Below are 14,417 nucleotides of genomic sequence, written 5' to 3'. Positions count from 1 at the left end.
ACGATATGCTCCTCTATCTAACAAACCCCACACACATACTGCCCTACATACTGGAAACCTTAGATAGATTTCACAGATACACGGGGATCCAGATCAACCGGGACAAATCATGCCTATTCCCCCTCGCCGCCTTGAGCGGGAAAATGGCCGGTCAGCTCCCCGATCTTGCCCTAAACTGGGAACCCTCCTCCTTCAAATACCTGGGCATCAGAGTGCACAGAGACCCCAAGACTGAGCACGTACTGAACACAGTGAGGGCAAAGGAAGGCCTGGCAAGGTCAATGGAGTTCTGGAGCAGGCTGCCGCTATCGGTAGCGGGCAGGGTGGGCCTGCTGAAAATGGTGGCGCTTCCCAGACTGCTGTATTTCTTCACCAACGTACCACACAACATACCACGACAATTTTTCAACGAACTACACAGACTGTGCAGAACATTCTTGTGGCAGGATGGCAGGCGTAGGGTCGCCCTCGAAACGATGCAGAGACCGTATGACAAGGGGGGCCTCAGAGTGCCCAACTTCGAACTGTATTACCTGGCCGGACAATTGAAGCACGTGATACAATGGATGGCCGACGAGGCCACTACGGACACTCGCTTGCTACAGCCGCAAGTCCCGCAATTGCTCCTCAGGGACCTGCTATGGTCTGAACCCAAGTCTAAACAACCTCACTCATACCTGATTCTCTTGGGCGTCCAAATCTGGCGGAGGGCCTGTAAGGCTGCACTGATCCCTGACCCCTACTCTCCTCAGATCCCTATAGCCGCCATCATGGCCAACAGACCGGGAAGCCATAGGATAATAAGAGACACTTGGGAACCTTGCGGCGTAGCTACCCTGGGCGACCTGGCGGATGATCAGGGAATCTTAACCTTCGCGGAGTTACAAAAAGTCTCTGGTATCCACACGGGACAGTTCTTACTCCACAATGCAGTGATTAGGAAACTGGTGACCCGCTGGCCACCAACGGATCCGTTAAATACTGGTCACGAACACATTGAGGACCTGCTCGGGGCGGCCGAGGGTGGCCATGAGACCTCAAGAATATATGACACACTGCTAGACAGCGTCACCCAACGAAACCTCCAGTGTAAGGCAGCGTGGGAACAGGAACTAGGATCACAATTCGAAGACAATGAATGGGGGGCCATAATGGGATACCACAGGAAAGTATCCAGGAACGCCAGGTTCCAACTCATCCAATTCTACATTACGAATAGAGCGTATCTCACACCAGACGTCATCTCCAGATTTAGTGGAGCTGTGACCACTGGGTGCCCCAAATGCAACGAAGCCCACGCGGCGATGATACATATGTTTTGGGGATGCCCCGCCATTCAGTCTTTCTGGGCCCAGGTCAAAGCCAAGGTGGCCGAGGCGAACATCACCCTAGAAGTTCATACGCCAAAAGCATGCATCCTCGGCATATACCCCAGAAGCAAGAAGAACAGACCACTCAATAAACTAAAAGACCTAATGTATATACTGGCGAAGAGACGCATTGCAATGAATTGGAAGCGCCCGCGGGCCCCCTGCTTGTTGACTTGGTGGCAAGACCTCCGCAAATGGACGAACGCAGAGACATCGGTCTGGGAGATGGCGCAGTGCCAACAAAGGCAGGACACCTCAGACGACCTACTACAATGGGTGGAGCTAACGGTTACGCTGTTCAGCCCCAACATGGGAAGCTCCTCTGGCGATGACACAGATGACCCACAACAATCACGTGGATGAACTGGTGGTGTAACACGTTGGGGCCCGGACAAGTTGGGATAGGGAGGGGGAGGGTGGGATGGGTGTGATTGCACTTTGTTTTTTGTGTATGTTCACGTTGATGACACAATGAAAATAATAAAACAGATTTTAAAAAAAAAAAAAAATGAATTACCATGGTGCAAGAAGTAAAGCACCAGAAGACAGGCTTCCCCTATCTACGCTCCAAGACTCTGGAACCTACCCCCCCATCAACATCAGATTTGCCCCATCACTTGTACAGTTCAGCAAAGAGCTCAAGACCTTTCTCTTCAAGGAATGGCTCCTTCTTAACACCCAGGTCCACACACCCTGAACTCCCCACCGTACCTGAGACTTAGTGATCTGCTCCCCACTGTCCCCCCCAACCCCTCAATTTCTTGTAGATCCCAATTGGCCACCCTCATTTGTTAGCACCCCGCTCCTTCAATGTGAGACAAAAAGAGTTGGGTTGCCCAATGCCCGTTTGGCATTTTTTTGGACCAAATTCGAATCGGCCAGAGGACAGTGGCTAAAATAAATCTTGTTGTCCAGCGAGGGGTTTCAACAATGGGAAGCTGGGGCACTGACAAATGTATCACAATTATCTAAGAATGTCTCCACATTAACATTTGTCGTGAGGATGTGAGGTTTATTACGTACATTTGGGGCATTGGGTGTCTAATCCTCAAGGCCAGGAGTACGAGGGTCTAACTGCCTTATAACTCAAATATACCACTGGCTGTCTTAAAGCGAAGGGGATGACTCTGTATAAATGATTGTATGGGAATAATAATGTAGACAAACTGCCATATATGAATAAATGGGGACATTATGTTGTAGGGGTCAACGATGAGGCAGTCTGGGATCGTATTTGGGCCCGAAATCACACCACCTGTAGGTGCGCCGTGAATAGAGAATTCCTCTTCGAGCTCTGCGCCAGATGGTACCACTCCCCGCTAGACTTCATAAAATGAATCCATCCTACCCCCAAACCCTTCTTGTTGGTTGTGGTGCCAGGGTAACCTGATCCACATGTGGTGCACCTGATCCAAAGCTAGGTTCTTCCGGAAGGAGGAGTTACCCACAATCAAAACAATTTGTGGTATCCAAATTCCCATGGACCAATTGGTGGTGGTCTTGGGAGGTGCGGAAAAAGGGATATATCCAGTGTCTAGACACCATGCAGACCTCATCCATTACCTCCTGCTCGCTTCTAAAACTACCATTGCACGTATATGGGAAAACCCAGGGGGGTCCATAATGCAGATGTGGTGGGGGAAAATATGGGACATCTTGGTTACCAAAACAATCATGGTCCTGTCCTTTGACCAGTTGGAGGAATTTGTAAATGTTTAGCTATATTTTATTGAATATTGCACGAAACCCCTTAATTTCGTGTAATTTCTCGCTATTGTCAAATTTGGTCGATTGATGGATGTATTGAGTGTGGGAAAGAGAGAGATATTAAAGATTTGCTGAGAAGAAACTGGGGGATATATGATTTGACAAGTCTGCGACGATTGTACCCTCTGCTGTGGTCCTTCTGAAAGGCGTGGTGTTCCTTATCGATTGTCTTTATACAGTGGTTTGCATGGTTGGTTTTGTGCTACAGCCTTAAAATGATTAATAAAAGTATTTTTAAAAGTCTGGATCTTATACACACACATACAGAAAGCCTTTGCATAACTTTGGTTAAATGACAAAAGTGAGAAACACTGTAGGGAGAAATCAGAAGGCATCCATATCTGTCTCCATCACACAGTGGTACGGTTATTGGCAACCAAGGCAAAGTGACATTTTGCCCAGTCATATTTTGATGTCCACCTGGATCTCCCAGCTATTGCCAGGCAACTGTCATGATTAGGCTGCAATCAGCCTGCCACAAGGCTTCTGCTACGAGACCGATACCAAGGTTTGATGAAGCACAAAGGGTCTTGACCCAATCTGTACGCTGCGCTGAGCGTTCTCCGCAGTGGTGCGGCAACACTTTTCAGAGCGGCGGTGCTGGATGGTGTCACCTTTCCAACAATCTGGCCTCTGTCAATGTTCCAAAATCGTAGACGTTGAGACTAATCCGGGCGCTGTTGAAGTAGCGCTGATATCAAATTAAGTAACTACACCGTCTGTGGAAGCAAGGGTAGAAGTGGATTCAACGTAAGACCTTTTTGAAACATAGTTTCCAGTGGTTCATTTTATTGCAGATTTTCCCAAATTTTTCTAAATGAGTGATATGGTTTGGTCCTGTAATTTGTGTAGAGTGTTTTCCGTACTAAAATCACCTCTTATTCTTGACACCTTAAGAAAGAAACTCATAGTTTTACTGGTGGAGAAGCAGATCCTTATCACTTTAAGTAATATACCTTGACATTTATTTTAATAGATCTGACAGAGAGCTCAGAATTCACTGAAACGGTACCATTTACCACAGTGACTGCATTATTTAGCCCATAGACCCCACCTGAAGGATCCTTGCTTAGCTTCAAGCCTGGATGCATGTGCAATAAATAGCCTTAATTCTGTCCACCTCTAACTTTGATCCACTGTCACAGTAATTTTCATTATACATATTGTGCCAAAACAAAGAATCTCCACCATTAAGACCGTTTTAAGTCCTCGGCTGGAGAACCTAATGATTGCACGACCACACTGGTGCTTCAAGAGCCACGCGTGACGACGTGGTGTATCGAAGTGAAGTGCAAGAGATTATAGCGTCATTCTTTGCGTGGGATGTGGGATCAGTGGCTTCGGCTGGAACCCTCTGGGAGGCATTCAAGGTGAACCTTACATGGTTCTGTATTTCGATCGAAAGCAGGGTGCTTAAGGCGGTACGCAGGAGGATGGGCGAATTGGAGGGCGAGCTTAACATTCTGCAGTCCAGGGAAGGAACCCGTTTCTCTGAGGGATCCCTGGCAGTAGTCTGATCCGCTCTAGACCACTTTAGAGAGGAGGCAGATAGGGAGGTGTGATTTCTCGCAACCCCACGTTTGGCATAGGAAGGAAGAAGGAAGGACAGGCAGGGGTCAAACGATTAGGCGTGCAGATGGCACTCTGGTTTCAGAGCCTGGTTTAACATTGGCAGAATTCCGTGGCTTTTACAGGAACCTGTATGCCGCCAGAGACAGGGCAGCTGATTTTGCCGTTTCTTAGCAGTAAGGTGGAGGATTTACCTCCAGCATTTTACCACAGTTTATTTCCCACACCGCCGTACTTGTAATGAAGCCTATAGACTCATAGAAGTACTGCGCAATGGAAAAACTCAACCCCTCAGAATACTGTGCCATGGCACAGTTCACCTCAAAATATTGTCCCATTCCATGCCAATAGATTATTGTACCACGGAAGAGGACCTTACTTCCGTGGCACCAGCAAGTGAACGTATCGCAAAGGAGAATTCATCTGGATGCATCACACCGGAACTGAGCTGTTGATAGGCCACTGTAATGTGAGGCTCAAGAGCATATCCGGCCGGTTGGGTAGCCGTTCGAGGCTGCCGCATGCATGGTGTTGCGCGGCAGAAACGGGCTAGACATGCAGCGCCTACAGTCTTGTAAATTCCAGTCAGGTGCAGAGCCAGCCCAAGGCATAGGCAGTCTGTGTGGTGGCCCAGGGCACTGCTGTCAGAGGGGGCCCTGCACCAGTGCCTGCCTCAAGTACACCAATAATATTGTTTTAAGGAGGGGTTGTGCAGCTTCCATGTACTAAGCTTGCATAAGGCCCACAGAGTCGACTCGCAACCTCCTTTGGCTCTCTAGAGACAAACATACAACCCCAGCAGCCAGCAGACGCTGCAGGCTCCTTACTAACTACTTATCACTTTCTTCCTTCAAGCAGAGCATTTACAGTGGGGGAGATTAACAAGTGAGAACCATTTAAGAGACCATTGTTTTGCAGGAGAGGTTTGTAGGCATTTGCATTCTGAATGCACACACAAAGCACGAGTTAACTGCCTAAATCTACTCTCTCCTCCAGGTCAATTATAAAAAATGTATCACACAAAACAGTTTTACATTAGCAACATTATTTTCAGATGTTCCAATTTAACCTTGCAAACAGCATTTATTTTTGATAGAATGTGATTTTTTCATCACATCATATATGAACCCTGCATTTGTCAAACACAGAAACGAGTAACCTTTTCACACATTACATGTAGTTATACGTCTTGAAAATACAAAGGCCATTTTGTTGCCTTTTGCTGAATTGCATTCTGGTATTTGTAGTCTCCTAGTCAAGATTGGGGAATAATGCCACAATTGTACATTTTTTGCTTGCTTAACATATTGCTGTCAGTATTGATATATATGAGTGTGTACCTAAAAGCGTGTGATGCAAACTCTCATCTCAGAACAGGTTATCATGCCATGTTCTTTCTGGAGAGGAGCGCCTGCTACCTTTTTTGAAATGTTTGCAACGAACCTGGGGGTGGTCACCTGAGTTAACAGGGGGCAACCAGACGTGGACTCCCTGCTCACTGTGCCCAGAGAGGATCAGCTTCACCTCACTGATGAGGCCCAACTAGGCTGAAACAGGTGTATGGGGTTGCGGTTGGTACTCTTGTTCAGAGAGGTTGCCATGGCATTTCGGTGCTGGGCTGCTCATGTGGGCGGGACAAAGACTGATGTGCAAATGAATATTTTCACATTGGTTATCATGCCATGTTCTTTCTGGAGAGGCGCGCCTGCTACCTTCTTTGAAATGAGTGTGTACCTTACTATGGTATGTGTACTTTCCAAGTCATCTTCACAAAGCAGAGTATTGCTGAAAGCCAGACGTGGGGCTGAGAAGGGGAAATGAGCCCTGAATATTTGCCCAGGATGTGGCAAGAGAAGTTGCAATCCTGGAGACTCGTGCAGTTATTTTTCCCCGATTGTGGCCATCTGCTGCTTTTCCAGGCACTATTAAAGGATAAATGTGGTTGGACAGTGTTATGTTTTTCAGAGGGCAGACACAATCCCCCTTGGGTGAGTTTGAGGTGGCAAGCTTGCTCAAGCATTTGCTACCAGGATCTCCTCCAGTACATGCTCGTATTGGGATTTTGTTTTCTGGGGACTATTTCACCACATATTGCTGGGTTTAAAAGGTGAGCACCTTTTATACTTTGCCAGCATATTTATAGGAAAATGTCCTCTCTCTGGTTATTTTTCTGTTTGTGATTACTTTTTTTGAAAGGGCAATTCTCTTTTGTCTAGAGCACTTTCTTCTAAGGGGGAAAGGTCAATTGAATTAAATGTGTATCTTTCACCTTAAGATATGTTCACTGACTGTGCGTATATTCTTGGGTGCCAGCTTTAGATTTTCCCTATGTGGGCAAAGGTTCCCACACTGAGTGAAGTGAGGGAGCTGTACTCATCCCCATGTCAAAACACCACATTGTACAGCACATGTTGCCTCAGAATAGGAAAGAAGACGGATGATTTTCAGGAAGGTCCAAAAATATAACATCTCAGCAACAGCCTCCTAACCCACTCAGTTGCCGTTCCAACCTTTTGTTATAGGATCCCACGCTATTCTACACCAGCAAACAGTTGTGGCCTGCTCACCCCCTCCAATCAAGCCTCAGCGGGTACATTCAAGAGGCTCCCTTCTCATTTTGTACCGAGCAGCACTTGATAAACAGTTTTTATTTGCTATTATTTTTATTTATTTTTGACAGTCAAAATAATCCATATCTGTAACTTCTGAAATAAAAGCATATTGTTAATTTTGGACAATATTTATTTAATTTTACATTTGTAAAGCACCCTAAGCCCGTAGGCATCTAGGCGCTAGTATTCCCAAATACACACACGATAGAAATAAGAACAATCGTGAAAGCTCTGCAAAAGCAGCTGCTCGTTTCAGTTAGCAAAACACAATCACCATATTGTTGCAATGCCTTCCACAGATAGTGTTTCCTATCCAAGTTGCAAAAAGACCTTTTGGCAAACAGTATTTTTACCCAATTACATCTGTTAAGGTTTTTGTTCAGGTTTCTAACTTGCAGACTGCTCTCAAATCCGGGCTTTGTCACTCAACCAAAGTGAGTGCTCCCAGGCAAGTCCTTTTATCACACTAGGCCCCATCCCCTTTCCCCATGCACTTGTATGATCTCAAAGCCACATGGCCTAGTAAGATTGTTGTCTCTGTCTTCCCTGTTTCCCCTCCCTTGCCTCGTCGCGCCTTGAAGCACTTGTGTATAGGTGGGTTATAAATACCATATCATATCATACCTGTCAAAGTTAGAAGTCTGTACAATATATCATTCACCTGTCTGCTACTTCAAAAAACAGACGCCTCTCCTGATATTGCCACATAGGTAAATATTAATATTGACAATTCATGTACTGGACGCCACAGTGTATTTGTCTACTACCTTCCCTTCCAAATAAATTAACACTTACGAGACAACCTTGTATATAGTCGGCAATATTGCCTAACTGAGCCCTTCAATTTGTAAATTCCTGTATAATCCTGTAAATGCCGTTTTGTATTCTTTTACTGCCTGTACTGTACTATCTTGAAAATTATTTTATCATTGTACTAAGTCTGTGTGTGTAACTAGCCCCACTAATTATGCCGGTACATTTCTGTATTTTTGTAACTATACCTGTATGTAACCTTCTGTTAGGCAGAAACCTGTGCAGTTCCCTCTGGGACCACTGCAAAAGATTTAAGACTACAGGTGTTTGGCAGTAAACCCACTTGGTAGCAGTCTGTACCACACAGATTCACTTGGTAGCTGTGGCTGAGCAGTCAGACTTCCCTCAAGAAGAGTTAGGCATTATACAGAGTATTGACAATAGGTCAAGAGGACACAATAGAACAAGTAAACAAACCAGGGCTTGGTGTAAAAGAGATATAATTATTTATTTAAAACCACATCTAGAAAAACACACAGGCACTAATAGTAAGCAATTCAAAAACACGGTCACTAAAAGATATACACTCCCTTAAAAGAATATTAGACAAGTCTTAAGTAAAGCCCCACTTATTTTCAGACAGTGGTGAGCGCTTAACGTAGATGGCACTCTAATAGTTCGTTTTTTAAAAGGGAGAGGAAAGCAGAGAATAAATTGAAACAGATCCCAACACTTTTTCACGAACACACAAGAGAGGAAGGCAAAGTACACTGAATTCAGAGTCAGTAGGCCGGATCCGCTTTAAGAGGATCAAAACGAAATGTGTCTAAGGTCACACGGTTGCAGTGCACAAAAGTCTTGTAACGGTTCAAAAAGGACCAGTTAGAGGGCCAAGGCGGCCAGCCCAGTCCAGAAGGTTAAGGGGTTATTATTACCTTGTAGCAATCTTTAGAAAGGGAGGCCTGGTGGACACAGTACCTTAAAGTGGTGAGACCACTCCAGCGGGGGCAGTTGTTCCTGGCAGCGGATGCAAGTCGGTGCTTCGTCCGGCGGAAGAGAGTATCTCGTCGTGGAGGAAGACAGGAGTCCGTTGCACTTCCAGGGAAGAAACTAGCCGCGGAGTTTCTCAGATATAAGGAACGGTCCGTTGATTCGCGGTTCAGTGGTGAATGGCTATCCAGCCGGCGGGGTGCTTGGCACGGGCAGTTCGAATACAAACCGGGCTGGGGTGTGAAGGAAGAAGGTAAACTGGTTGTGCCCACAAGTCAGGGGAAGAAGCCTCTCCAGCCGGGAGATCTTCTCTGTCATCGGGAAGTGGTGAGTCGGTTCCGCAGGGCTCCACCGGTGGTGTTGTCGTGGTAGGTCAGCTCAGCTTCTCCCTCGTCGGATTCTCAGGTCCTGTGGCGACTTCTGAAGTTCCAGTCCCCAAAGCCCTGCTTTTATGCAGCATACCCCCATTCACTCAGCCTAGCTGTCATTCAAACATGCTAAGTGGTTAGCCGGCCGGCTCACCACTTGGGCCAATCACCCAAGAGTGCGACTTGAGTTACCAAGGTAACTCAGTCCAGGGTGCCTAAACCCCCTCCCGCTTCCCCCTGTGTTACCCAGACAGAGTTGCTTCACTTTTAGAGGCTTCTGTGGAGAAGTCCGCCAAAAAGTGGAACAAAGGGCTCGACTTGGGTTGGAGTCACAGAAGAGAACACAAACGCCATTTTAGAATCGAGTCCTGGCAAAAAATACCAACCGGCGAATTAATATTAATTAAATAAACCGGCGGTATGTTCGAGGCTATGAGAATTAAATAATTAAAGTTGGTAGCCTCGAACAATGGGAAAATCCCATAGGGAAATATTCGCGGTCGAATATAAAAAGTAGTTTCCACTGCCACCAGCTGAAACTCGATCAGGGGGGACGGAGACGTGTCCCCTCGACTAACAGACCCCGGGGCAATCGAATTGCCCAGACCAGTACGTCCACAATATGATGGTTTGTACTGGTTTCTGTTAATAATTTGGGACTAGTGGTGCCAATGGTGACTTTACATGTCCTGGGAGACAGTAGTCAGTCCCAGGGTATGGAGTCTATGGTAGGGTGTCACCATGACACCCCTGTGTTACGGCACGGAGGGTGCTGTGTAACACACATAGTAAAAACACATGAGACCCTATGGAGTAAAGGACCCCATAGCCCATAAAACACATTAACAGTCAAAGGAACACCATAAATCATGTCCAAGAGTGAGAGAAAAAGAGTCTCACTCTTGGCAGGAGAAAAAAAACAAACTCCAGAAATCCAGCAAAGCTGCTGGGGGACTCACTAGGTTAGGAAATTCAGCCTAAAGAGAGAATTCTCCCTAAGACCTTCTCCACAAGATTAAGACCTAGCTACCCCAGGGTTCAGCACGCTATATAAGCAAATACAACAAACAAACAAACCTTATGCATGGCACCATGTTTCTAATGTAACTTCCCATGAAGCCTTTGTGTGCTAAAGACTCATTCTGTGATCTCACTGATGTCACTATTCATGCAAATTAGGGGGGGCACCCACACATCTTTTGCAGCCCAGGACCTCGCAAATCCTGGGGCGGGCCCTGGTCAGGCGTCCTTGAAATTAAAAAGCACTGCTTGAAGGGACACATCCAGAATGTCTAGCATTCATTTCAGTAATGGTCCATTTTATGTGCACTGATGTTTTCCAAAATGCTTAATAAAGGAATATTTTAAAAAAGTTTTTTTTAAAAAAAAACTATGTATAGCGTGCATGTGATTTTTAAAGGGTGTGGTCTATGTATATTATTAGTTTGTGTTAAACCATCTTTAATAGATGAGTCCTTGGCTATGGCACCCCTGAAGCGGGCTGTACTGTAAGTTAGCACCTGGTGAAACTTAAAATAAAATACATTAATATCGAAAAGCGCTTTTAGTGGGGGAAAAACATTAAAATATATCAATATCGAAGAGCGCTTTTAGTGGGGAAGAAAACATTGGCTTGGCCCTTTCTGAAAGCAATTCACCATTCAGGGGGTGAATCTAGCCCAGGCCCCACTGGGTGTGCAGAAGCCCTATAAGGTGGAGGGGGGAGGTCTTACCTGCCCACTGGCCATAGGACCTCACGTCTTTCCGCCACACTTCGGAAAGCAGGTGGACCCGCAAGCCACGCAGGATCTTATAGCCGAGGCGGACCGTGATGTACACAGCAGTGAAGGCTCCCAGGTAGCTGAGCGCCTGGCTCCAGGCGCAGGTTTCCTCGCTGGGCATTTTGCCTCCTATGGCCAGGACGGGCGCCTTGCACTTGGATCTGTGTCGGTATAAGGCGAAGATCCTTGCTCTCCCCAAACGTTGCTTCCCAATTCAAAGGCCTGCCAGGGTATGATAGCACGGGTGTGGACTGGCAGAGGGGTTATAGCTCGCCTGCTGGAGACCAGTGTGCTCTCTGTACTGCTGGAGAACACCTCGGGTACTTGGTGTTCCTCAACAAGTGTCAGGGCAGCAGCTACACCTGGCCGCCCACTCCTGGTGGACCACTGACAGAGCCTAGTCTGCGAGAGGTGGGGACTGCTGCACTCTGCGGGTGTCTCTCTCCTCTGAGAAGAAGTGCAGTGCTGGCAGCAAGAGGTGGGGGACAGGTAGGCCTGGCCAGGCCTGTTCCTATCTCAGACTCCTCCCCAGTCAAGCATCAGAAGAGCAGCTACTCCCAAGGCTGGCGTTCAGAGTCCCTCTGCCCCATGACCTGCCAATAGTGCCAAGGCAGACTCCTAGTTAACAAGTAACCAGACTTCCCACTGCGATTGCCTTTCAAAAATATGCTGACTGAAGTCCCAAAGACAAAATAACACTCCTGTCAGAGATCCAAAAAGAAACGCTCGCGGAGGAAGGGCCTGCTCAGAGTGACCGGGACATATTACACACACACAAGAGCAAATGCACGAAGTATCAATTCACCTTGCGAGCTGTGACGACATTTTCAGAGTGAAAATGTGCATTCCCCACCTCAACATGGCGTCCGTGCGGGTCATCGCTAGGCCGGCTAAATGGGGTAAAAAGGGGCAATTTACACCAAATGCTCAAGGCTCCTTTAAGTTCTTCCCCCATGATGGGACGTACTATGAGCTCCACTGGAGGAAGCAGTGGACGGTTCTAGGACCCGACGCCACCCTATTCGTTGGTAGGGTGGCCAACTTTTTAAGATGCTTTTGCCAGACACGAGGCGGTGATGACGTCACATCGTCCACGTTTGGACGTGACTGCACAGCAGGCATGTCACGTCAGCAGCTGTGAGGGGGCGGGGGGGGCAATTGAATGCAATAGGACTTTTGTTTAGACATTTAACTGCCACTTGCCAGTCACTGTCATTCTGATTCACGGAAAAAGTATGTATATGACCCCCTCCCCGCTCGGAGCACGTAGGGGGCCATATACATACATTTCCCACGAATCAGAATAACAGCGGCTGGCAAGTGGCAGCTAATTAGTAACACAGGGATAGCTGCACAGCAATTAGCTGTGACCTGTGCGCCATTGCGGGTTCATTCAATGACAATGAGGCGCCTGCCACACCTTCTGCCACCGTGCCAGCTCGGGGGAGGGCTTGAAAGACTCCCCGGAGCTTGCGTGGTAGGGGGCTTCATGGCGCCTTTTCTTGTTAAAGTGTCCACGGCGGAGGGGCGCATTTAAATGCACCCACCACCAAGGGCACCTTTTACAGTAAAAGGCTGCCTGCTGTGCCTTGTCCCACAACGCCAGCTCGGGGGAGCCCTTGAAAGACTCCACCGAGCTGGCGTGGCAGGGGCAAAAGGTGCCCTGGGGGGCGTGGCACCCCGGGCGGTCGCTTGGCTCGCCCCCCCTAAGTCCGGCTCTGCCTGCAACAGCCGGGCCTAGCCCCCAGCATGCCTAATTGTGACTCCCGACTTGCTCTGTTCGAGCACAAATTGTGCTGAACAGAGCAAGTCGGGACAACCCGCGTACCGCAGTGCCACTCGGCAAACTGCGGGACAGAGTGCCCAATTACGGGTAATTCCCGCAAAATACGGGACAGTTGGCCACCCTACTCATTGTCAACACATCACATTATGATTGTTGGCGCCCGCCCGTTGTGAGGGGTGGGGTTGACATGTGTGGCATGCCCAGCAATCGACTGCTCCTCTGTTACATTCCAAGATGAGGAAGGTTTCATTAGGGCTGGCCATTGAGTGGCCCTCGTGGTGCCACTCTGGAGCCTGGTAGGCCAAGAGGTGTCCTGGTTTTCCCCTCGTCCTTGGGCAACCTAATGTAAAGAGACTGTCCCATTGGGGGGTGCCAATAATGCCCTACCCCAACCTTTCTGGCGAAGAGCCCCCGCTGGGGCCGGGCAGTAGGCCGAGGAATTTAAAGGCAGCCCAGAGGCTCAGGACAGTGGGCTTGGCTGAGGTCCCAGGAGTCGGGAAAGTGGCAAGCAGCTTTAATAAGCGCAAATGCATACCAGTAAAAATAAAATCGATTTCTTGTCCCGCACACACAAGTAACAATGCAGCACATGAAATCACAATGTATATGATATAAAGATATATTTAACACATAGTTCTGAAAGGAACAACACAACAGGCAGGAGTCAGTTGGTCCAAGACTGACAAAAATTGCTATTAGTGCTGAAACCAGCCTGAATGTTCTCCTACTTTATAGAGCCCCTATAGTTGACTCCACTTTCCCCGCCCTTCTTAATCGTGTACTTCTCTCCATTTTGAAACCAAACACTAAATTGGTTCTGTTAGGCGATTTCAATCTCTGGCTCGGCAGCGATTCAGATATCATCGCCAAGACAATGGAGAATCTCCTTGACGCCTTAGGCTTTGCCCATCATGTCAGAACTGCCACTCACATAAAGGGTCATACATTGGACTGGGTTTCTACCCCTTTGTAAATATGTACATTTAGGTTGTCATCTGTTTGGCATAAATATCTTTCATGAGACAACCGGCATCTTGTATATAATATTGCCTATATTGTTTATCGCTGTAATTTATGCCTCCTCGGCGTGCATTGTTTCTATTTTACGCATCCAGCATTGTACCACAGCTGGACCGCGTACCTTTGTATGTAACCAAGCTTTGCAATCCTCTTGATGCCTCTGCGCCTTGCTACCTCTCGGTTAGGTGCGCAATATAAATAAAATAAATACTAAAAATACTAAATACCCTTAATGTAACCGTGATTAATGTAGATGTGCAACCTTGTCCGTGGTCAGATCACTTTAGTATATGCTTCCAATCTCAAATGGAATTTTTCAGAGGAAAATCCCCTCACCCTAAATCATTTGCAACCAGCAGAAGTCGTAAAAACTTGAACAAAGAGGCCCTGGGTCCTTGGGC

General features: G+C 47.3%; 1 protein-coding gene across 1 annotated transcript in view; it reads right to left on the bottom strand.

Annotated features, from left to right (window-relative positions):
* LOC138454998 (very-long-chain 3-oxoacyl-CoA reductase-like) overlaps window positions 1-11,793 on the bottom strand; it is a 266,556-nt gene extending 254,763 nt beyond the window's left edge. Inside the window, exon 1 of the mRNA XM_069607112.1 lies at window positions 11,163-11,793. Coding sequence (XP_069463213.1) covers window positions 11,163-11,331 — 169 coding nt within the window. The 5' untranslated portion in view covers window positions 11,332-11,793. The remainder of the gene's footprint in view (window positions 1-11,162) is intronic.
* Window positions 11,794-14,417: the final 2,624 nt, after the last annotated feature.

This window comes from Ambystoma mexicanum, chromosome 1p (assembly GCF_040938575.1).
Source record: "Ambystoma mexicanum isolate Mex_15411 chromosome 1p, UKY_AmexF1_1, whole genome shotgun sequence".
NCBI classification, from domain to species: Eukaryota; Metazoa; Chordata; class Amphibia; order Caudata; family Ambystomatidae; genus Ambystoma; species Ambystoma mexicanum.
Note: the sequence above shows the minus strand (reverse complement) of the source record. Positions and strands in the feature narration are given on the sequence as shown.